The sequence below is a fragment of the Molothrus ater genome, chromosome 28 (assembly GCF_012460135.2).
Source record: "Molothrus ater isolate BHLD 08-10-18 breed brown headed cowbird chromosome 28, BPBGC_Mater_1.1, whole genome shotgun sequence".
NCBI classification, from domain to species: domain Eukaryota; kingdom Metazoa; phylum Chordata; class Aves; order Passeriformes; family Icteridae; genus Molothrus; species Molothrus ater.
This window is the reverse complement of record NC_050505.2, coordinates 3,550,179-3,574,961: the sequence shown is the minus strand read 5'-3', so window position 1 is coordinate 3,574,961 and position 24,783 is coordinate 3,550,179. Positions and strand designations below refer to the sequence as shown.

The window sequence follows — 24,783 nt, the reverse complement described above, 5'->3', positions numbered from 1 at the left end:
ACAAACAGAGCAAAGAACAGCAGCTTCCCTTCTCTGGAGGCAAATCTGCTCCTTATTTTCAGTCAGTGAGCAGACAGTTGGTTCCCTCCTTTTCCCTGTGTCTCAAAAATGCCATAAACTGTGTGGATTGACATAGAATGCTTGAAGAGTGGGACAGATCACTGAGGGAGATGAAGTGTGTTGGTGTAGAACAGAGGGAGCCTGCTTGCTCAGCTGACAAGTCAGGTGAAATACTGGGAATTAGTCTTGTTTCAGACCATAGCAGTTTGTATTCTATTGTGTTTGTGTTAAAGTTGAAGCTTATTTGGAAAACTTGAGAATAGTTTTATGTTCTCATCTCCCAGTATACCTTTAATACCTTAACATTAATTAATGACATTTCTCTCAGACCCTTAAAATGCACTATGGTAGTGGGACTGCAACTTTTCTTGAGCAGTCCTTTTATTTGTCTTCAGTAGCTTTCACCTAAGCTTGCCCATTCCACAAACAGTATACCCCTTGTCCATAATAAAAATGATACTCTGCAGCTGAATGTTACCCATGGAAGGATAATGGCTTCACCATTAACAAGAAATGGAAATAATTGTAACATTCCTTCAGTTGGGAGATGGTGCTGCAAATAGCACTATTTTCACGAGTTTCTGTTCTCTCTGAAGTTACTTGCAGAGAGAAACACATTTCCTGTAACAGATGTGTTTCACATGGTAACATGTACAGTGTGTCACCCGTTGTTGATCAGAGTGTGATTATTGCTGTTCAGGTTTGTCATCATTCGTCGTGAGAAGCTCATCCAGGAGCACATGGCCAAGCTTAGAACCAACGTGCGCCCCATCGACGTGGATGCGGAGTGCCTGCGCTGGACACCCGTCATCGTTTCCAACTCCGTTGTCTCTGAAGATGAAGAAGAGGAAACAGAGGATGGGGAAAATGAAGAGCAACAAAAGCAGAAAGAAAAGGATCCAGAGACCAGTGTAAGAGTGAATCTCTTTTTTCTGTGTAGTTTATACTTAATGCTTTTGGAGGCAGAGCTGACAAAATTTCAAATGTCAAGCTCGTGCATTTGTCATAATCATAAAAAGCAGTGCAGTCATAGTTAGCTTATGTATCTTTATGGTTTCAAATTAGAAAATAAAACTCTAGAAAGCATCAAGGCATAGTCTAGAGAGTAATCCTTGAAGGGGTTGCACTCTTGCATCAGGTGGTGAGCACTAGGTAGAATACTAAGAGGCAAATTATCTGCTGTTACTGTATTTACATTAAACCAATGGTGCATTTTAATGGAAAAGTAGCTTCAATTATTTTTTTTCTTACTTTTTTCTTGAAAATTGCATAAATACTGTGAATGTAGCAAGGTGAAACCAGCATTCTGGCACACCACTGAAGTGACTTGTTGGGAAGCTAAGTGAGGTATATTATCACCTCTGAGGACAGGAGTAGCAATTAGCACTACATTAATTTCTTAAAGGTCAAATCTTTTTTTAATCCTGGATTTTTTAAAAGTCACTTTTGTTAAACTTTTCTGGCTTTTTTTCTCAAACACTTTTGTGGAATCAAATTCAGGATAAACGTTTATGCTGAAATCAGAAGTGTGTGAAATCTGTTTGTTTTTATTTAAATCAGATGGTAAAATCTGTGTCATGGGAGAAGAAAGAGCAAGAGCCTTACTCACCAACAGAGAGTGAAAAAAAGCCAGACATCGTTGCTCCAGCCAATTCTACACGACCAAACAAGCACATTTTTTCCCTGGATAGTCTTCCTGCAAACAGTCAGCCAGCACGAAGAGGTCGATGGAACCGCAAGAGCAAAAAAATTCATGAGCCCTTTTGTGAGAAGGAGCCAGCATTGCCCATGGAGGAAAAAACAGCAGCTCCCAGTGGACGATGCAGTGAATGTGAGGAAAAGTCAGCAGCCTCACGAGGCCGGTGCAGTGACTGTGAGGAGAAGTCAGTGGCCTTGCAAGGAAGATGTGGTGAATGTGAGGAGAAATCTCCAGCCTCCAGAGGCCGCTATGCTGAAGATGATGAAAAATCTGCAGCTTCCCAGGGACAGTATGGCAAAGGTGAAAAACCTGCAGCTCCCCATCGGCAGCACAGTGAAGCTGTGGAAAGGTGGAGGGGCCAGTTGAAAAAGAACACGGAGCCACTGAAGTGTAGATTCCCAGAGGATTGCGACAGATTACCCCGGCGCTACAGTGATGGCGACAGGGGACTTCTGAGGTGTTTTAGTGAGAGCAGTGAAGAGGAGGATGATGAGCCTGTGAGTCCTAGGTCAAGCTCTCCACCTGTTCTCACCAAGCCAACGTTGAAACGAAAGGTGTGTGCCTTATTTCTTGTTCTTTTTGACTGCTACCCAGTCAGTTTTGGCTGTGTGTTAGGACTTTGTGAAGGATGGTGCAGTTCATAAGGTCTGTGTTGAGTGTACAGGGAGCACATGTTCAGTGTTCCAGGTGACTTCTTCTTTTACTTCCTGCTGACTTCTTCTAGTGGTGGTTTTTGGTGAATCAGAGGTTGGAGTTTGGGGGGTTTTTGAGCCCAGCCTTGATCTTGTGCTTTTGATTTTTTTTTCCTAGCTTAGTTATTGAAATTTTTCTCAGTCATGCAGAATAGAAACAGATAAAGTCCTGCTTATGAAAGAAGCTTGCAAAACACAAATGCTCTCTAAACAACTGAAATCAGAGTGTAAAGTCTTTGAAGTTATTTACCATGGAGATGTGAATTCTATCAGTGTGTGTAAGCAAATGCTTTCTTCACTAGAAAGTTCTCTACTGTATCATTTTTGCACCTTATTCTAAGCTATTCACGTCTGTTTTGTAGTGTGTTTAAAGTTCCGACTGTTATGGATGGGCTCTTAGCTTCAGCTGTTTAAATTCTAACCAGTGGCAGGTGCCAGGCAGTATTTCTAGTGAATTCTGGATTCTGGAAGGGAGCTCTCTGCTGTTCATGTTTTGTATTTATCTAGGGTTTCATTTCTACTGCACGTGGTGAAATATCCTCTCTTTTCCCACCTTCCACTTCCAGAAACCAATTCTTCATCGGAAGAGGCGGGTCCGCAAGCGTAAGCACCACAACAGCAGTGTTGTCACTGAAACCATCTCAGAAACCACAGAAGTGCTGGATGAACCATTTGAGGACTCAGACTCTGAACGACCAATGCCTCAGTTAGAGCCTACATTTGAGATTGAGGAGGAGGAAGAGGAGGAGGAGGAGGATGAAGAAGAGGAGAGTGAGCTTTCATCCAGTGGATACTTTCAGCACTTAGCCCAACCAGACACACTCAGGCATAGACCCTCTTCTAAGAGGAAGTCCAGAGACGAAGAGGAGTCTGATGACAATAATGGTGTGTATGGTGGTACACTAGTGAAAGTTTGGTAGATTGTGTTGGATGATAACAGCTCATGACAAAAGCAGCTGCTTTCTTTGGCTTGTAACTTTCCAGCTGAAATGTAGGTTAGGCATAAATTAGCAGTCAGACCAGCCCCAGACATTCCCTAGCTTTATGAAAACGTGGTGCATACATTTGACTTTCTTATTGGCAGTGACCTGATCCCAGGCTATCCTTTTGATTCAGCTTTCCTAATGGAATTAGTATCTGTGATTGTGGAAAAGCTGTGCAGCAGAGTCACTTACTTACAGAAATAAAACGGAAATGAACTGGCAAGCCCCCAATTTTCCACAACAAAGGGAAATATTAAATTGCCTCTTCTGACATCCTCTTCTTCATCACATTGCATGTTCACCCTCTCAGCTTCTCATATCTCTCTAAAGTTCTCTGAACCTTCAGTTCATAAAATAAAATAATTTGGTTGTGACTGGTTGCTTAGAGTCCACTGACAATTCAGAAGTCACATCTGTCATTCTGATAAATTTCTAAGCTAATATTGAAGTTGATAAACATGTTGGGCGTGCTTGGGAAGGCTTCCATGAATGCTTAGGTCAAAAATGTTTGAACAGTGTCTTTCAATTTGTATTTTCAGGTAACCCACCCTTGAAACCGTTATCTATGCTGAGGAATAGTGAAGCAAAAGATTCTTCACTTGAGCCAGATACTTCCACACCTGTGAAAAAGAAGAAGGGATGGCCAAAAGGGAAAAGCCGAAAGCCAGTCCACTGGAAGAAAAGACCTGGTCGAAAACCAGGTTTTAAACTGAACCGGGAGGAGGTGCCACTGTCAGCTCAGGATGAAATGGTTGATGAGGTGGTAGCTAATTCAAAACCAGGGCGTAAGGCCAAAATTTCAGATAAAGAAGAATGTGTTGAGCAGAAGGACCTGCCTCTGACTGAGGAAAGGAAAGAGGAAGATGTGAATATGGAAGCAGAAGAGGTAGGAGAGGGAGAAGAGGAAGACATAGGCAGCAGTGAAGTAAGAGCAGTTTCTCCTGTGGACAGCAACAGCAGTCCAGTGCCAGAAGTCAAAGAACCTGAGATAGAAGAGGAAGTGGAGGAGAAGCCACGGATTTTAGAAGAGCAGAGGCAATCAGAAGAAGAGCAGCAAGAATTAGATGAACCTGAACATGACCACGAGGAAGAAGAGGAAGTTGCAGTAGTGACAAATCAGAACGAAGATCACGATGCTGATGATGAAGATGATGGTCATCCAGAGTCTTTGAAGAAAAAAGAATTGGAGGAGCAGCCTGTTAAAGAAGGGGTGAAGGAGGAGCCTCAGGTGCAAGAATGTTTTTTAGAAACAAGCATCCCAAGCAGTAGAGAAGATGCAAAAGAAAAAGATGAAGCAGAGGCAGATTCTGAGGAAGAGCAGGCTTCCAATGAGACATCAGTGGGCTCAGAGCATGTCCCTGGGTCTGAAGATGATCACGAAGAAGAGCAAAGTAATAAAGAGGGGTTAATTGAATTAAAGGAAGAGGAGGAGATTCCTCATAGTGAACTAGATCTTGAAACTGTTCAAGCAGTCCAGTCCTTGACACAGGAGGAAAGCAATGAGCATGATGTAGCTTACCAGGACTGTGAAGAAACTCTTGCAGCTTGTCAGACTTTGCAGAGTTATACCCAGACTGAGGAGGATCCTCAGATATCGATGGTTGAAGATTGCCAGGCCTCAGAACACAACAGCCCAATATCCTCTGTTCAGTCCCACCCCAGCCAGTCTGTGCGTTCTGTCAGCAGCCCAAACGTGCCTGCTCTGGAGAGCAGCTACACACAGATCAGCCCTGAGCAAGGATCCCTGTCCGCACCCTCTATGCAGAACATGGAGACCAGCCCCATGATGGATGTGCCTTCAGTATCGGACCACTCCCAGCAGGTGGTGGATAGTGGCTTCAGTGACCTTGGCAGCATTGAGAGCACTACAGAGAATTATGAAAACCCCAGCAGCTACGACTCCACCATGGGAGGCAGCATTTGTGGAAATAACTCTTCCCAGAGCAGCTGTTCCTACGGAGGACTGTCTTCTTCTAGCAGCCTCACCCAGAACAGTTGTGTTGTCACTCAGCAAATGGCAAACATTGGCAGCAGTTGCAGCATGATGCAGCAAAACAGTGTCCAGCCTGCAGCAAACTGTAATATCAAGTCACCTCAGAGCTGTGTAGTAGAAAGGCCCCCAAGTAACCAGCAACCAACAACACAGCCACAACAGCAGCAGCCTCAGTCCCAGCAGCCACAGCCCCCACCTCCACCCCAGCAGCAACCTCCATTATCTCAGTGTAGCATGAACAACAGCTTCACCCCAGCACCTATGATCATGGAAATACCTGAATCAGGCAGCACTGGTAACATCAGTATCTATGAGAGGATTCCAGGGGATTTTGGTGCTGGCAGCTATTCACAACCATCAGCCACATTCAGTTTAGCCAAGTTGCAGCAGCTGACAAACACCATTATGGACCCTCATGCCATGCCTTATAGCCATTCTCCTGCTGTGACTTCCTATGCAACCAGCGTTTCTCTTTCCAACACAGGGCTGGCTCAGCTGGCTCCTTCTCACCCCCTGGCCGGCACCCCACAAGCACAAGCCACCATGACACCCCCACCAAACCTGGCCTCCACCACCATGAACCTCACATCCCCTCTGCTCCAGTGCAACATGTCCGCCACCAACATCGGCATTCCGCACACGCAGCGGCTGCAGGGGCAGATGCCGGTCAAGGGGCACATCTCCATCCGCTCCAAATCTGCGCCCCTGCCCTCTGCCAGCGCGCACCAGCAGCAGCTGTACGGCCGCAGCCCCCCCGGCCGTGGCCATGCAGGCTGGGCCTCGGACCTTGGCCGTGCAGCGGGGCATGAACATGGGCGTGAACCTGATGCCAACCGCGCCCTACAACGTCAACTCCATGAATATGAACCTGAACGCCATGAACAGCTACAGGATGACACAGCCCATGATGAACAGCAGTTACCATAGCAATCCTGCCTACATGAATCAGACAGCACAGTATCCTATGCAGATGCAGATGGGAATGATGGGGAGCCAGGCCTATACCCAGCAGCCTATGCAGCCAAATCCTCATGGAAACATGATGTACACTGGCCCCTCCCATCACAGCTACATGAACGCTGCTGGGGTGCCCAAGCAGTCTCTTAATGGACCATACATGAGAAGATGAGCAAGATCGACTTGCATCCTAAAAACTGAAATAAATATAAATAAAGGAACCTTTTATACTGACGAACCAGAGAAAATGGACCTTTTTCCAGTTAAAATATTGCTGTAGATTTAGAGGGATTTTCTTTGGTTTATTTTATTTTTTAGGAAGCCTGGTCTTTATTTTTTTGATTTTTTTTTGTTTGTTTGTTTTTCTTTTCTTCACAATCGTCAAACATTTTACAGCTAAAATCACTTACAGATGTTTTTTAGAGGGGAAACATGCACAAAATCTTCTCATAATTTAAAAAGAGCCTTACTTTGCTGACAAAGTGGACAGACTATGTGTAACGTGAAATCATCTTCCTAAATTTTTTTTCAATATATGTCCTTTTCCCTCCCCTGTGCCCCTCTGTATGCAGTTTTCTAGTGCTGCAGCCATGTAAAATGTTTGACATCTCAAAGAATAACAACCCTTCCCTCTAAACCCCACCTAACATTTCCTACTTCTAGCAGGAGGCACTTATTGGGAGATTTGGAAGGGGACACAGAGGATAAAGGAAAATCTTTATTTCTGCAAGTCAGGAAAAAGCTTTAATTTTCCTTGACTCCCTCACCCTCGGTAAAATTTGGAGTTAAGTGTAAACAATAAACCATTCACATTGGTGTTTTGTAGATGAGTTAATTGAAATTGTATGTTTTATGCTGAAAATATAATGTAACTTTAAAATGATCCCATTCACCACCCAGACGTGCACGTGAACACACATGTGCGTGCATGCACACACGTGTTCTGTCACTGAACTGCTGGAAGCATCTCAAGAGAGACCTTGTTCTGTATCCCTTCTGCAGTGGTGAAGAGGACAGGGTGGGCAATGGTCTGTTAGGACAAGAAAATGGTCACAGGCTCTGCTGGTGCCCAGCCACAGCTCTGAGATCCCAGGCTGCTTTAGTACATGCTTGCAAACGCTGAGGGTTTTGGTTCTGAGCCTTTTGAGTCAGGCTGAGCTCAGAAGCAGCTGTTTCCAGTTAAATCTCCTGGCTTGGGAAATGCTGGAAGAAGAAGTGTGCATTTATTTGGTGACTGGGCTGAGGAGCCTGTGGTGTCCTTGTCACTCTTCCATTCCTGGGCCTGGCGTAGGAATTGCTGAATGTGCCGCTTTCTGGGGCTCAGTGATGTTTTTTCCTGATTCTCTTGACTGTGTTTGATATCCATTTTGTAGAAATAGCCACACATTTGACCCAGTGTGGGGAAAAGAAGGGAATCAGCCTCTTTTTCAGCAGTGAAACCGTCCCAACCCCGTAGCAGGATCCAGGCGGCAGGATTTTGCTCTCTATTGCTGCAAAATCCAACTTACATTAATTTTGGCTACACTGCTGGCATGTCACCCAATACAAAAAGGGACAACCCTTTAATGTAAAGTTCTTTTTTTTTATTGTATGTGAAGTAGAAATGCAGACACATTAATAAGACTAATTCCTTTTGTTTTTAAACCAAAAGAATCTAAAAGTTGGGGTTTCTTCAGATGCACTAAAACGGACTTTTCCTCCAGTAACTGCTAACCATAAAAGGCAGAATTCAAAGGACTTCCACTTTTTATTTCTGTTTAGTTCTGAGCATGTACAAGGCTGTGTAGGACCCCATTTCTCTGTATATACTATTCCAGTCCCAGATAACCCGTGTAGAAAGCGCACTGTGCTGCCCTCTCTCCTTAGATCTTCAGCTGTGTCCGCTGCTTCCTGGGGGTGGGGGTGGGTCTGAGACAGGAGGAGAAGCTGTTGAAACGAGGGCCGTGAATTTTAGTTTGTTTGCCTTTTATGTTTGGTTTGGTTTTGTATGGGTTTTTTTATCAATTGGGCAGCTCCCTTTTCCACAAACCTTTGTGACTGTAGAACTATTGTAGAAAAAAAAAAAAAAAGTTCTTTTCTATATATAAAAAGAAAATTATCCAACGCAGTAATATTGGTACCTACCATTTTTTCACTTCTGTTTAAAAAAAAAAATGTATTTTTAGCAAGATAACTTGGGTAATCTTCTAAAAGAAATTAAAAAAAAACTCACTGTTAGTGACTTCGATGCCTTTTAAAAATAAGAGCTTTTTCATTTCATTCCATCTTTAAAATTTTTTATCTTTGTTGTAGAATATTAAAAACTATTTTAAGAAAGATAAAATTCTCTTTAAAGAGATCTCTAGAGTGTGTGAATAGGAGCTCCAGATGCCTCTAAAAGCCGCATGTACAAATGAAGCTGAGTCTATTCCTGTCTGTTTATATTTGCTTTTCCTGTTTTGTAACCTCTTTGTACTTTGTTCATGGTGACTTGTAAGCTAAGGGGAAGGGGGTGCCTAGATGCCTTTGTAATTCTCCATGTCATACGCTCCTGGCTGGATGGTCTCCCTTCCTCTCCTTGTATGTAATATCACTTTTTTTTCCCCTTTCTAGCAAGTACTTTCAAAAGAACTCTGTACATTTTAACATAAAAAAAATAAATTATGTTGAGCCATTTTGGATGTCAGTTGTGCGTGTAAATTTTTTCTTTTCTTGCATTTGAGTGGCGAAATGCTGTCCCTGGTGCTTGGTCCTGGGAATATGATTCCCTGTGGGCCTTTTCACTGAAAGAGAATTCACTTGTGAGATCTCTTGGTTGTGTTAATTTTTATCTAGAATTTCCAATTAGAGAAAAAGAAGAACAAACTTGAAGCTTTTCCAGAAATCAGCACCTTCAAATTCCTCTCTGCCAAGGCTGAGCAAAACAAAGTGTGGTCCTGGTTTTTATCAGCTTCGATTTGGAATTTTGACTTGTGTCCTTTAAAACTGGCAGCGTGTGCCTGAAGTTTTCTCCATCCCCTTCAGCTGCTCTTTCATCTGCAATGAAAACCCTGAAGAGGAGGAGGAGGAGGAGGAGCCATTTTACCCAGCAAGGTTTGCCCTGCAGCTCCAGGGCACCGTTGGATCGTTGGGATGTGCGTTCTCCACAAGCTCAGAGCTCTGACAACGCTAGAGGGAAGCACAGCTCCAGCATGGGTGTGATCAGTGCTGGAATTCCTCCATGACCAGCATGATAAACCTCAGCAAGAGCCACTGCCTCGGCCTCCTGCGGTCCAAGGGCTGGCCCGAGCCATGTAAACACTCAGCGGCCACAAGAACCCTCCAAAGGCTTTTTCACAAGGTTGTCTTCAAGAATGCAAGCTGCTTATAAAAAGCATCATTTGATCAAACAGGCTGAATTGTTAATTAAAAAGTAACGACAAAATACCCAGCCTCAGTTTGTGTGGGCTAACGATGACAACGACACTTGGTTGGAGCTGTGAACAAGGTGGCCTTTTTGAGAATCTTGGCCAACAAACTATCAAATCCTACCATTAGAGAATGGTTTGGGTTTGGTTTGGGTTTGGTTTGGTTTGGGTTTGGGATTTGGTTTGGATTGGTTTGGTTTGGGTTTGGTTTGGGTTGGGTTTGGATTGGATTGGTTTGGTTTGGGTTTGGTTTGGTTTGGGTTGGTTTGGTTTGGGTTTGGTTTGGTTTGGATTGGTTTGGATTGGTTTGGTTTGGTTTGGTTTGGTTTGGTTTGGTTTGGTTTGGGTTGGGTTTGGTTTGGGGGTGGTTTGGATTGGTTTGGGTTGGTTTGGTTTGGGTTTGGTTTGGTTTGGTTTGGGTTTGGTTTGGGTTTGGTTTGGTTTGGTTTGGTTGGGGGTTTGGTTTGGTTTGGTTTGGGAGAATTGCCAAGCCAAAGCAGGTTTGAAATGTGGCTGTTGTGAAGAGCATCAGCCTTTGGCAGCACAGAGCAGGGTGTGAAGAGTTGCTCCTGCAGGTTCTGCAGGTATCACACTGTGGACATGGGGAGAGTTGCTCTGCTCACCACTCTCGGGTTTGCTCTGGTTCATAGGTGAACCAAAGTCTCTGCTTGCAGCTCTCAACACGCAGGGAAGAGTTTGAATGCAGCCCACAGCAACAAAACACTGCCTGGGAGACTGGAGTTGTGGTTCTTGAAAGGAACTAACTGAAAGGAGAATGATCTGAAAGGGTTACAGCATTCTGAAAGCTCATCAGCGAGATAATTCAGAAAAAGCTAAAAAGAACTGAACCATCTTAATTAGCTGAGGGGAAGAGCTCCTTGCTGAGATCCAATCTCTGCAAGTAACAGAGGAATGCAGACTGACAGAGGCAGACCAGGTCTACAGCAGCTGAGGTGAGGCCTGCAGCATCTTTTATCAGCACAGCTTGTCAGCCAGAATAATTTACCTAAAAATAGATGTCTGAAGTTGAGCTTTGAATGTAAAATTCTTTTGCCCCGAATACAGAGAATCTCAGCGACTTCACCAAACATTGATTTTTCACCTCGAGCAGGGCAGGATCCAGCTGCATGCTTCATCTCTTGAAACAGGTGCAGGAACACCTTGAAACAGAGAGAGTCGGGAATTTGTTTCCATGTTTCCTTCCTTGTGGGGAGATTCTATTCTGTTGGACAGCTCTGTGGCACATAATGACCCTGTTCATAATTTTGTGGCACAATTTTCCTAAGGGTTCCTCTGTCAGTATTTGTTTGTTCTCCCTTGCCAAACACTTGGCCCTGTGAGCTCTGGATAGTGGCTGTTGTCACTACGTCAATGTTTGTCATTTGTGTCACAAAGTAGAATCCCAGTGTGTGAATCAGGTAACAGAGTTATCATAGTAAAAAAAAATCTCTTTTCAAGGAAAAAGTGATAAATATGGTGCTGTGTGAGCAATAATTAAATAAAATTACTGAAAATTTTCTACTGACGTGTTGGCTAATATATGCACGTGGTACCTTTCAGCTAAAGGAGAAAGTTTGTTTACTGAAATTGTCATTTTATGCAATAGGAACAAGCAGCAACAAGAGATCCTCTGCAATCCCAGATACTTCCCAAACAACTTCTCCAAAGACAAAAATCACTGTTGGACAAAAAAAAAATATTATGTGGTGAGCTAAGTGAAAATACTAAGTCCATTTCCTACTTCTCCTGTCCTGCATCTTGCGTGAATGTTGAAGACAATGAGCTTTTTGTTTTTAATGTGCAGCAGATGTCCAGGGTCCCTTTTTTACCAACCAGACACTGAGAGCACATAGAACCTTGGTGTCAGTCACAGGCCAGATGCTTCCTGACTGAGGCTGTCCTGAGCGTGTGTCCCTGCTCAGGACAACCTCACAGGCATGGCCAGAGGGTCCTGCTTCCAGTTCACTTGGCTTTTAAATCATGCTGTCAGAATTCAAGACAGATGTTGGAAAGCAGCTCCCACTGATGCCAAAGGGCACTCAGTTGGTGGCATGCAGCTTCCCCACCTCACAGAGCTAAGCATCAATTCAAATCCCAGGCAGGTACCAGGACAACAGCTCTGAACCCATGATGTGGTAGGGATGAAATCCTCTCTGGTACCTTGGGGGAAAGGTAAAAGACTGCTTGCTCTACAGTTATCAATATTGTAAAACATTGGGTTGGCTTTTAAGGGTTTTGATTTAAAATATGAACGGATTTCTTGTTTATGTTTGCTTTGCAAAAAAACCCAAATATTGCATATAAATAAACCTTGGGCTTCCTATCTCACTTAGATGACTTAAAGACCTCAAGCTCTAGATGCAACTAAAAGACAAAATCAAAACCAGACACCCATTTAAGGAGGACTGAAACAGCTCTGTCTGCTCTCCTCTCAAAAAAAAAAAAATCCCCATAGAGGTGAAGAAAATACTATCATTACATTTATCTACAGTATTTTTTTAATTTTACTTTATTTTATTTTATTTTATTTTATTTTATTTTATTTTATTTTATTTTATTTTACTTTATTTTATTTTATTTTATTTTATTGAGTATACAAAGAAACTCATCACATCAGTTCAGTCATCCACAAATGCTTTGTGGATGCCTCTTACTGCAACTTCAGGAAGAAGTGAATTTGTTACTGGTCACCAGATTTCCAGGCTCAGGGCTTCAGCCAGTCCCACTGGGAGGAGCTCCTCTCCAGGGGAGCAGGTTCAAGTTTCCCTGTGTGTTCCCTTCTGATAAAAACCTCCTGCAGTCTGAAGTAAGACTGCAGCTACTTTAGGAGTGTCCTTGTCCTCCTTTGCGTTGTGCTAGCGAGCGTGCTCTTGAGACCAAAGCAAACCACAGGAGTTGGTCTGCAGAAAGAAAATCTTCAGAACTGCCTGAGTATGGGCAGCAAGGGGTCAGCAGGTGATGGCTGAAAGGCTGGGGACAAAGGAAAGTACTGGAAAAAAACCCATTGTCTTTGGAGGCCATTGCAGACACCCTTGATCATCTCCCTATCCTGCTGTGCCACAGCACTTTGATCTGTTTGGAAGGTTCTGCTGCCCACAAAAACCTTCATCATGCTCTCCACAAGAACCTTCATCATGCTCTCCAAAAACCTTCATCACTGCTGCCCACAAGAACCTTCATCATGCTCTCCACAAAAACCTTCATCATGCTCTCCACAAGAACCTTCATCACTGCTGCCCACCAAACCTTCATCATGCTCTCCACCAGAACCTTCATCATGCTCTCCACAAGAACCTTCATCACTGCTGCCCAAAGAACCTTCATCATGCTCTCCAAAAAAACCTTCATCACTGCTGCCCACAAAAACCTTCATCACTGCTGCCCACAAGAACCTTCATCACTGCTGCCCAAAAGAACCTTCATCACTGCTGCCCACCAGAACCTTCATCACTGCTGCTCACAAGAATCTTCATCATGCTCTCCACCAGAACCTTCATCACTGCTGCCCAAAAGAGCCTTCATCACTGCTGTCCACAAGAACCTTCATCATGCTCTCCACCAGAACATTCATCACTGCTGCCCACCAGAACCTTCATCATGCTCTCCACAAGAACCTTCACCATGGATTCTGCACAGGGCTCAGGAAATCCAAGCAGGAAATGTTGGTGCAGAAGGAAGATAGAAAAGGGAGTTGTGATTCCCTTTTCTGGATGCTCTGACAGTTTATGCACAACTGGAGGTCACTGTGTTATAGTCAGGGGCTGAAGAACACAATAGTGCTCCAGGCAAAGTGATAAGGAAAATGAGTTTTAACAGGGAAACATTTCTAGCCCTAGAAAAGTGCAAGTATCAGCTGCACTGGTAAAAGCTCTTCATCAACTCAAGTGCACCTTCCTTTTCTGGGGATGGCAGATGATGCTTTTGGTGTCTTTCAGGCTGTACCTGAAGTGCATTAGATCAATAATCCCTCTGAGCTGTGCTGTTTACTTGGAACAGTATATTCCAGGCTGGTTTTGTGAGTAACTTCCTTCTTAGATGGCTTTTCAAACTCTACCCTCTGAGTCCATTAAGTGTCCCTATTCTTCAATGCAGCTGCTTTTTATTCCAGCCTTTTGTTTGGAGCATCTGGTAACACTGCAAAAGGCTGCCTGGAACAGGAAAAGAGAAATAGATAACTGAGGTCTCACACATTCCCCTTCACATGCTTCTCACTGCTCAGAAAAGGAAAGAACACAGTGCCTGATGCATAAGGCAGCAAATAGGTTAGCGGGTTAAAAGCAGCAGTGACAAAATAAAAAGCTTTCCAGGAGACTCCTAGGCTCAACAAAACTGGTTGAAGTGCCCAGAGCTGGTGGGCTCTGCCCCTTGTTCCCAGAGCAAACTTAGGAATTTTGCTTTTTAGCATCTGAGACATCTCAACTGCATGCCCACAGCATTCTCCAAAGCTGCAAAGCCTGGCCAGCCTCAGCATCTCCTCCATCAGTCCCTGGTTATTTGCTGCCCCTGCTCTGTGCTGTCTCTGCTCTGGCTCCCAGGGAGTTAAGAGGTGGGATCTGTGTGTAGAAACCCAGGAATTTTGCTTTTTGGCATCTGAGACATCTCAAGTTCATGCCCTAGTGTTCTCTGGATCTGTGAGGATACAAAGCCTGGCCAGCCTCAGCATCTTCTTCACCAGTCCCTGGTTATTTGCTGCTCTGCTCTGTGCTGTCTCTGCTCTGGCTCCCAGGGAGTTAAGAGGTGGGATCTGTGTGTAGAAACTCAGAAATTTTGATTTTTAGCATCTGAGACATGTCAGCCTCATGCCCACAGTGTTGTCTGGATCTGTGAGGATACAAAGCCCGGCCAGCCTCAGCATCTCCTCCATCAGTCCCTGGTTATTTGCTGCTCTGCTCTGTGCTGTCTCTGCTCTGGCTCCCAGGGAGTTAAGAGGTGGGATCTGTGTGTAGAAACTCAGAAATTTTGATTTTTAGCATCTGAGACATCTCAAGTTCATGCCCACAGTGTTCTCCAAAGCTGTGAGGATACAAAGCCTGGCCAGCCTCAGCATCTCCTCCATCAGTCCCTGGTTTTTTGCTGCCCTGCTCTGTGCTGTCTCTGCTCTGGCTCCCAGGGAGTTAAGAGGTGGGATCTGTGTGGAGGAGGAGGCTGTGTCCTGCCGCAGCCGGCGGAGGGAGGATGCTCCCCTGCCTGCAGCGCGATTTCTTGACACGGGAAGAAAAAGGAATTCCTGTGCCAAGGCCTGGAGTGCAGCACAGCCACCCCGGCTGCCAGGCCCTGGATTCTGAGGTCTGGCCCTGCCTTGGAACCTGGAAGGCAACGTCACCACGATGGTTTAGGAAAAATCCCTTCACCAGGATTTTTGTCCTGAGAAGCCTCAGAAAAGAAATGCAAACAATGATTATCAGATTGCTTTGGAATGTGGTCTGGAGGTTGTTTACCAACAGGTTCATCTTTGGTTGGTTCCATGTGAATTGTGTTTCCTCAGTGACCAACCCCAGTCCAGCTGTGTCGGACTCTGAGGAGTCAGTCATGGGTTTTTATTATCATTCTCTTCTTCTGATGGAATCTTTTATTTCTTTGGTATAGATTTAGTACAGCAAATATGATATGATATGATATAATTAATATAATGTAATATAATATAATGTAATGTAATGTAATATAATATAATATAATATAATATAATGTAATATAATGCAATATAATATAATATAATATAATGTAATATAATATAATACAATGCAATATACTATAAAAATAATATAATATAATACAATGCAATATAATATAATATAATATAATATAATATAATATAATATAATATAATATAATATAATATAATATAATATAATATAATATAATATAATATAATATAATATAATATAATATAATATACCAGCCTTCTGAGAAACATGGAGTCAGATTCTCATCTCTTCCCTCGTCCTGGGGACCCTCACAAACACCAAAAGGAAGGACTGGAGCAAAGCCTCAGGCAAAAGTTGGTTCTTGCAGGGAGCTCAGGGTGGCTCTGAGCAGGTGATGCCCACAATGGCTGAGAGAAATGAGTTTACTGCACACAGCAGGACTTGGTGTCATTCCCCAGATCCCCACTTTGAAAGATTAGGGAATTCCACAGAAAGAAAATCAAACTAGCAGGGAGCTGATTTAGGATGCAAAGTCCAACATCTCGAAGTGAGACACTCCCTGTGTGTTATGGCTAATTTTGACAATTAATTATGGTTAATTATTATGGTTAATTTTGACAACTGCCATCAGTTATGGTAATGTTTCCTCAGCCTCAGTCCCCAGCAAAGGACTTGTGTGGAGGAGGCTCAATTAGGGTGATATTTTTTTATTTTATTATTATTAGGGTGATAGTCCTACTGAAGGGAGCTCCCAGCTCCCTTCTGTCTGTGGAGCATTTAAATTCTGCAGCTTCTATTTAATTTTGTGATTTTTTTTTCCCCGTGGGCATTGAGAGAACATTGCTATAAAAAGATGTGCAGCTGTATCTAGACTTGAGTGTATTATTTATTGATGTGGGTAAAATACACAGAGCTAAAGCTGTACCAGGAAACACATTGTAAAATTTTATCATTTCCTGTCCTTTGTATTTCATTAGGGCCTTCTCTGTATTATCAGTCATCATATTCTTTAAAAACTGTATAATGTGCCAGGTTTTTTCCCTGATTTTAGCACACTCCTTGGTCAATGGGTGAAGCAACAGAACTGGGGGAACTTCAAAGGGAAAAGAAACAAAAGGGGAAAAAATGCAAGAAAACTCTAGCAAAAAAAAAGTGACCTACAGTGTGTGCACAACTCAGTTTGCATCTCAGCTTCTCTCCAGTCTAAATAACCTATGACTGTTGGGTAGCTGCTGAGGAATTGGCATTAATCCCTGCTTTGCCATCTTTTATCACAAAGGGACCACGACTGCCCAGAATTTGGGGAGCTGATTGCAGAAAAGTGCAGCATTTGCAGAGTCCCACCCGTTTTCCCGTGGGTGCTTTGCCCGTGGGTTTGCACCTTGGCAATGTTTTTTCCAAGGAACTGGGCTGGTAAAAGCAGGGATGCTCAGGAATGCCTGAACAGATAAGCACACTTGGCTGCAGGTGATGGTGCTTGCACCTTGGCAATGTTTTATCCAAGGGACAGGAACTGGGCTGATAAAGGCAGGGCTGCTCCGGAGCACACTTTGCTGCAGGTGATGCTGTGTTCCCCCACCCCAAAAACCCCATCCTGGTTTTATCCTGCTCCCCTCACACACTGGTGCCTTGTGCAGGAGCCAAAGTCACTCCTCCAGGCCTCCAGCATGGAATTGTTTGTGCTTTTGGAAAAGAGCAGCAGGAGGAATGCAGGGCTCTGTGTAGAGAAGGCATGGCTGACTCTGGGAGTCTCTAGGTGCCCTCAGAGAGGATTTGAGCTCTGGTGATGCCTGGGCAGGCAGGAGCTGGCAGCCTGGGTTTACTTTGCTGCTGCTGCTGTGTACAGAGCAGACTGAACCCTTCATTTCTGCCTCCTGCTCACGGCTGAGATCCCTCCCCTCCTCTTGCTGCTCAGTCAGCGGGGAGATGCGAGGAGGGAAGGAAGGATGCTGCTGAGCTGCACTTTGCTCCAGTACTTGGCACATCCTTTGCAGTATCTGCTGTTTTCTGAGCAGGGATGCTGCCTGCCTGCCTGCTGAGCAATGCAGCCATTCCCCACTGCTCCCTTTGCAGGAAGATGGAATCGTAACCGGGAGAGTGAGTGAGTGATGCGGCTGCTGCTGCACAGAGACTGACTGGGAGGAAGAGAATTGGAGAGACTGGAGTATGTGCCTGCCTCAGCAGGCACTGCAGTGGAAAAGCCCCTGACTGAATAGATGCAGGTTGCTGCTCTTTAGGCATTGCTACAGAGAACTCAGGAGTCGGATGAAATGCATCGGCCTCCTTTTTCACTGCTTCTCTATTGTCATCATGCATTAATTGCTGGGAGTTATTTTCCTTCCTGTGGCTGACTGCCTGCATCTTTTTTTCCTACTGCAGGAGAAGCAGTGAGGGAGAGAGCACAGCACCAGCCCGGCGTCCTGTCCCACAAGAAGGCTCCTTCCTGCGGGATGTGCCAGCACAGTCAGGGGCTGCTGCAATGGTGCAGAGAACCTCTGGAACACCTGGATTTGGGGTTACCCATGGCTTATAAAGTGGTCCCAGCTTGCATCTAGCAACTACCTGGAGACATTGGCTGTCCTTTGGGGCTTACTGACTGCTTTCAATTTTCCTGTCATCCCTGCTTTCACACTCATCTGGGTCGACAGCATTTGAGGGAGGGGAACGCGCTCCCTCGGCCAGGAATCGGAGGGTGCTGCAAGGAAAGTGCAGGTGTGAGCTCTGGAGGGGACTGCAGTCTGACCAGCCATGGCTCAAGCAGCTAAACAGCTGAAGAAAATCAAAGACATCGAGGCTCAGGCTCTGCAGGAGCAGAAGGAGAAGGAAGAATCCAACCGCAAGCGCAGGAACCGCTCTCGGGACCGGAAGAAAAAGGTCAGTGGTGCTGGGGTGAGCAGCCCTGCAGGCTGTGCCTGTGCTGAGGCAGTGAGTGTGTCCGTGTCTGGGGGCACTGCGGGTGGGCGCAGAGCGGCAGAGGGGCAGCCTGGTCCCTGTGTGCACGCAGCACATGAAACAGCCTGAGCTGGAACAGCACAACACATGAAACACAGGACAACTTTTGGGAGCAGAAATCTGCTGTTTACCCTGACGGCTTGCGGGAGCTGGGGGGAGAGAGGGAGGGAGCACAGATCTAAAAAAGCCTAATGAGGGGTAAGGGAACTGAGGGCTTTATCAAGGCAGCTTAATAGACTCACTCAGCCCAGTAGCAGATTTGATCTCTGAGATAAAAATGCTGTTTTCTGGTTTCCCTTCAGCTTCCCACAATTGCTTTTTGTGTTCAGGGCTTAGGAACAAGAGACCCCCACCCCTTTGTCTAGTGAAGGACTCATTTTGTTGTCCACTCCATCCCTTGCTTAGTCTGCACCAGAATATTGAAACCAGGGCACAGCAGGAGCAGACTCCTGACAGAGAAGGCATTTCAGTGCAGAGCTCTGTGGGTTCTGCTGCTCCTGGGGGAGGCTGCACCTGTGCATGGGACAGGGGTCATCCTCCCCTGCTGGCAGCAGGTGAGGGAAATCAGGGACAGCAAAGAGGAGTCTGTCCCTTCTGCTGGTACCAGCATGCTGCTGCCTGGGGTCTGCCAGCTGTTTTGAGCTCTAGATCCTCTCTGAAAAGTCACTGGCAGTTTTTTTTTCCTTGCTGCCAGCTTCCTGCACGAGTGGGCATGTTGCTAAGATAGCTTTGCTGCCCCTTGAAGACCTCTTGAACCTGACTGTTCTTGTCTCAGCATGGTCTGAGGGTTTATGTGCTATGCACCAGTGCAGAAAGGCAGCGAGGGGAGAGGTGAAACCAAGGATAATCGAGGATATCTCTGACAGGAGGTTGTGATACAGGAATTCTTAGGTGGGCTTCTCCTCTGCCTTTAAGTGCTGGAGATTTCCACGTGCCCCTGTGGGCAGGAGCCTCACAGCTGAGCTCTACTGTTGGAGATCTTGCTAGCTGGGCCCTGAGAGCACTGAGGAGAGCCCTGCTCTTCTTAAAGCTGGGCCAGCGCAGCCTGGAGAGGTCTGTGACCACAGAGAGGGAGTCCTCGGGGGGAGATGAGTGGGCACATCAGGACAGATGTGAGGTCTGCAGGCAGCAGCTGGGGGGTTGAATGTGGGGCTCATTCAGCTGCCCCACTGTCGTGCCAGAGCCTCCTCCTCCTCCTCCTCCTCCTCCAGTGGTGATAATTGCTCAGTGCTTGCAGGTCCACGGCTGCTCCCTGCAGGGCCTCTCGCACTGGAAGCTGATGGAGCAGCTTGCCTGAGGGCTTTAAAGGGGATCCCATGTGAGGAGCCACCTCATCAGGACATTTTTCTGGTGTCTCCTGTTAGCCCTGCCCCAAAGCCTCCGTGTCTCCAGTGCCAGTGTTTTTCCTGTGCACTCTCCTTGGGGCCAAGCAGAGGCCTGCCAGGATGTTCTGGGATCTCTCACCCTGCTCTGCTGCAGTCCTGGGGCTTTGGTTTGGGTTAGGTCAGTGCCTCTCAGTGCCCTGTGAGCTGCGTGGGACTCGTGCCATGCCCATGCCCAAGGCCCTTGCAGTGTCTGTTGGGATGTACTGGAACCACTGAGATGCCACTGACTCCTCCTCTCCTGTTCCTCCTCTTCCTCCTGTTCCCCTGCCAGTGCCTGCCAGCTCTATCTTGCAGTGTACACAGACTCAGGCTCTGGTGTTTGCACAGGGCAGGGTGTCACTGATAGCTGGTTGAGCCCACCAAGAGATGAAAGTTAGTAGAGGCATGACTTATGATCCAGGGCAGCCTTAGGGTGACACAAAGCAGAGGAGATGGCCAGAGGGAAGGAGATGATGGCCTCAGGAAGAAATATCCTCTCATCCCATCCCATGTTATATCTTCAGTTTAGTATCCACTAGCATTCCCTGGAATTTTGTGTGGCTGTATGTGTCCCATGAAGTGCATGGTTGCATCCTGCAAGAACCTTGTGTTCTGTGATACCTGGGGGCAGTGAGTTCTGTTATTTAATGCTGTGTTGCCCAAAACCCTTCTCCTCCCTTCTCCTTGGACCGTGATTGTATTTGTTGCTTTCCAGTTTCCGCAGCAATTTCTTGGGTTTTGTGTTAAGTGCCTGTAATGATAACCTGATTGACCTTGTTCTGTCCATTTCTGCGTTCTCTCCCTCTTGTTTGTCTCCTGGCACAAGCACAGTCCAGCTGTGTAACCTTGTCACTTCTCCAACGTTCCCTGCATCCAACCTTTGCAACTGAGGATGATGGCAGTTGAGTTTTCATTTGCCTGCATCAGGGATTTAAGGAAGGGCTCCTTGTCCCTCACCCAGGCTCCCTGACCTGCCCAGGAACAGGGCAGAGCTGCCCATGGGACAGCCAGGCCTGTCCTGAAGTGTTCCTGCTCTGCAGAGTGCCTGGAGGTTGTCTCAATCTTAGGACGACCCCAGAGACCAAGTTTTCAATAGTTCTGTGTGTTCCCACATTTAATGCAGCTGTGAGGACTCACCAGGGCCATGGCATGACGTCTTTGTGACTTCTGATAGAGAGAGCAGATGTGAGCAAAAGAGAGTGTGAGTTAACACAAGATCGCTGCTATCAGAGAATGTGCCAGGCATCATCCGGGCTGGCTTCTTGCTGTGCCTGCTGCAGGATCCTGGCTTCAAATCTCCCCGTGTTTTCTTTAAAGGGGCAGTTTAGGGGCACCAGAACCCTTCTGTCATTGCTGCAGGGCTGCACGTGGAGTTTCTGGTGTGGCCATGCACTGACAGGGAAGCAGGGATTGACAGGAGCAATATCTGGGCTTTGGATGCAGCTAAATGTCTCCTTTTTGTGGTTTTGAGAGGCAGTCACAGACAAGAACGCTCCCTTCCTTTCCCTGCAGATGTGGTAAGGCCACCTCAGCAGGAAGGCCTCCCTGGGAAGTCATGAAGATCACTTCAAAGACAGCCCTGGCTTTGCCAGGGTCGGTGGGCAGCAGCAAAATCCGTTAGGAAAGTGGAAATGGGAAAAGTGGTGTCCTGACACTGTTTGTGAGGCAGCTCCGTAGCTTGTTGTGTGAACAGTTATTGAGATCTCTTTGAGTTGCATGTGACTATTGTAGTTAAGACAGAAAATGGACCAAATCCCCTGCCAGGAATTCTGGAAGCATTGGCAGAGCTCACCAAATGGGTTGTTAGAAAGGGCCCACACTGGGGCCCAGAGCCCTTTGTCTCACACATACATTTTCAAGCAACTTGCAGCTGTTCCAGGTGGTCCAAAATTGATGAACTGATGGCATTGTAATCTGACACACTTTGACTGAGACTAATAAATAAAAGTTATGAAAATCTGAATCTATGAAAATCATCTGTCTTCCTATTGAAGTGCACTTATCCTGGTACTAAATTCAACCAAATATTTCATCAAGCATAACCAGGGGCAGGCACCTTCATCTGCCTCTCTACAAAGGTGCAGACTCCAGCTGCACTTCTCAGTGGACACACAGGAGGCTGGAACCTCTAAAATGTCTTTGACAAGAGTGCAAATAACAGGAGGACTTCAGCACCAGCAGCAGTGCCAGTATTGTCCAAAGAACTCATCAGGTGCACGTGTCAGAGCACACTCGGGCTGTGTGCAGCATAACTGGGGCTGCAGCATTAAATAACAACACAGCCAAAAGCTTGAAGGGAAGTTCTTGTGATGATTCCTATCAGGGTTTAAATTATTAGTATGAAAGGTGTGATACATCCCCTCAGTACGTTCAGAGCAAACTTTGCTTGGGAACAAGTCTGCCTGAATTTACCACTTTTCTTCTTCTTCTTCTTCTTCTTCTTCTTCTTTTCCCTTTTTTTTTCTTTTCTTTTCTTTTTTTTCTTTTCTTTTTTTTTTCTGTAAGGGGGGCAGGGAAGGTACAATAAGGAACAAAACTCTATTCTCTTTCTGCTTCTCTCTACTTTCTTTGTCTTGCAAGTGTTCAAGAGTGAGACAGTCTCTTGTTATGGATTTGTAGAGCATCTCCCACAATGCATTCTTGAGTAGTAAGTGATTCCTAACAAGAAACTCCCTGCATAAAACTCCTTGGCTTTTTTCTAGTTGGTAGTTTCCTGAGAACAGCACGCAGATCAGCCTGAGGGCTCCTGGATCTCCACATTACAGTCTGACACCCATCCTCAGTGCTGTATATGCAGCAGGGAAATGTTTTAGTGCTCACACTGAAACACATCCTGCCAGGAGGGCTTGGGAGGGTGCTTTGGAGAAGGGAGACAAGGCTTTTGTGAGAGTGGGTTTGGATTTTGTGGGGAAGTGAGAGCAAGGTGTTTCCATTTGGCAGAGAGCTCGCTCTTCCTCCAGCTGGAGTGAAATGGTGGGGAAGAGCTAAGGACAGACAGAGGATCGAGTGACCCCCTTCCCATACTCAAGCATGGATAAGGGATAAGTTTGGGCGATTAAAAGGCTGATAACAACTGTCAGAAGAATCTCTGAGCTGAGGTGTGTGAGGCAGAGGCAGCGCTGAGCTAACTGGGGCGACGTGGAGGATGCTGAGGAGAATGTTTTACGTGGATTAATTTTTCCCTCCTTTGGAAGCTGGGAAATGTGGTAACTAGAACAAGTCAGGCAGGGTTTGGAGCAGCAGCCACAAACTCAATCAGACAGAGCAGCAATTACAGATGATTCCTTGGAAGGACAGTCACACAGGCGTGCAGGGTGACTGCGCTTGTGCTTTTTGTGTGACAAGCAAAAGAGGTCACAGTCACTCAATGACTGTGCACTGATAGGGTGTATCAGGGTGGTCTGAGCTTAGGATTCTGAGACAGAAAATCAAGACACCTCTGCCAGAATTATGCAATAAGCACATGAGAAACTGGGGTGAGAAATCGCTGCTGGAGCGCTGCCAAGGAGCAGCCACTGGGTTTGTTCTGTCTGCATCCTTTCAAATGGCTGTTTCTGTGCAGCAGCCTTCAGCTTGCTCTGGGTTTGGAGAGGATGCAGAGAAAAGAGTGATGGAGACAGAAGGAGGGCAGAGGATTTCAGCAGACCCAGCTGCAGATGGCTCAGAACATCCCAGGGATAACTGGACTTCTGAGCTCCGCTGTGTCCTGCTCCCATGGATGGTCACTGAACCATCACTGGATTGCTGAGATTCCTGCTTTCAGTGGCTGTAGGTGCTGCCAGAGATGTGGCTTGGCTGGCTGTCAGCCCCCAGGGTCTTCACTAGCTGCTGGAGGTGTGCTGGATCTTACCTGCCAGCTGGAGCTCAGCAGCAGGAGAAAGGACCTTGCTAGAGCTCAAGAGCTGCTTTGTCTCCTTTCCCCAGGACGGGGGGATAAACAGGAGCAGAATACGGGCATCTGGATGTGAGGGATGTGGGGCAGGAGCAGAACCCACTGCTGCAGGGGTTTGCTGGTGGGAGAAAGCACTGGGGGGATGTTGGTGCTGTTCTGCACTGCTGCTCTGCAGGCTCTTAAATTATTCAGGTTCTAACAGCATCTGTATGTGCTTGGTGAGCCCTCTGTGCTGAAATGAGGTGAGCAGCCTCTGAAGCCCTGTAGCATTCAGAAATCTGGCTCAGGAGCAAGTTCTTTCAAGCTGTGCCCTGTCCCCTGGCCAGGACATCTGCCCCAGGAGGGCACTGGCTGAATGCAGGGATGAGCCCTGCCTGGAGCAAATGCTTGCAGGAGGGTGAGCACAAAAGGCAGTGCCTTCACAAAAATCCTGCATGTGACAGCCTGCTGGGCTTGGTCTGTCCAGCACAGGAAGCCACCTGCAGTGTGGTGAAGCTGAGGTAGGTCTGAGCTCAAAGGAAAGCAGATTTACAGAGTGCTAGAACTGGAAGTTTATTCTGAATTGTGCTAGTTTGTTTTAATTGTCTAAGTGTGTCAGGGTTGTTCAGAAATGCAAACTCTCTGTCGTGGTCTGGAAAGGTGTGGCATCACCAGTGGTGTGATGGTAGGATGGATCAAGGATGGTGGAGATTTCTGGGTTCCCTGGCCTATTTACATCTTTCTTGCAGTCCTCACCTCCAGCTCTCAAAACACCACGAGGGTAGGTTCTGAAAGCCTTAGTTCTGGATTGAATAGACCAGCCCTGTCAAAACTTTCCATGAGTAGAGGGCAGCTTCCTAGGTGGAGGGAAGTTCCTGACACCTTCTCTCCCTAAGGGCACTTCTCAGTATGACAGAACCATCTGAAAATTCACATTTTCTTTCACAGATGATTATGTCATGTTTTGAGCCTCAACTCTGCAAGCAGCAGCAAAAAAAAAATTCAAGCTCCCTTCCTATTTGCAGACCAGATTTTGCTGACTGGGTGAAACTTTAGGCCAGAGCCTTACATCTCTGTGTAGGGCTGCAAGTGTAGGGGACAGTGATAAATCTGTGGCTTCAAAATGTTGCATCCCCAGTGAAAAATCTACAGCAGAGACAAAGCAGCAGGTATTCACTGAA

The 24,783-nt window shown here is 46.1% G+C and overlaps 2 protein-coding genes across 2 annotated transcripts in view; both read left to right on the top strand.

Annotated features, from left to right (window-relative positions):
• The window catches only part of KAT6A (lysine acetyltransferase 6A), a 28,174-nt gene extending 20,971 nt beyond the window's left edge, over positions 1 to 7,203 (top strand). Inside the window, 5 exon segments of the mRNA XM_036396618.1 lie at positions 761 to 971; positions 1,621 to 2,313; positions 3,018 to 3,336; positions 3,974 to 6,177; positions 6,179 to 7,203. Of these exon segments, the coding sequence (XP_036252511.1) occupies positions 761 to 971; positions 1,621 to 2,313; positions 3,018 to 3,336; positions 3,974 to 6,177; positions 6,179 to 6,556 (3,805 nt within the window). The 3' untranslated portion in view covers positions 6,557 to 7,203.
• LOC118700378 (histone acetyltransferase KAT6A-like) overlaps positions 1 to 24,783 on the top strand; it is a 75,661-nt gene that overhangs the window by 20,928 nt on the left and 29,950 nt on the right. The gene's annotated exons all lie outside the window — the stretch shown is intronic.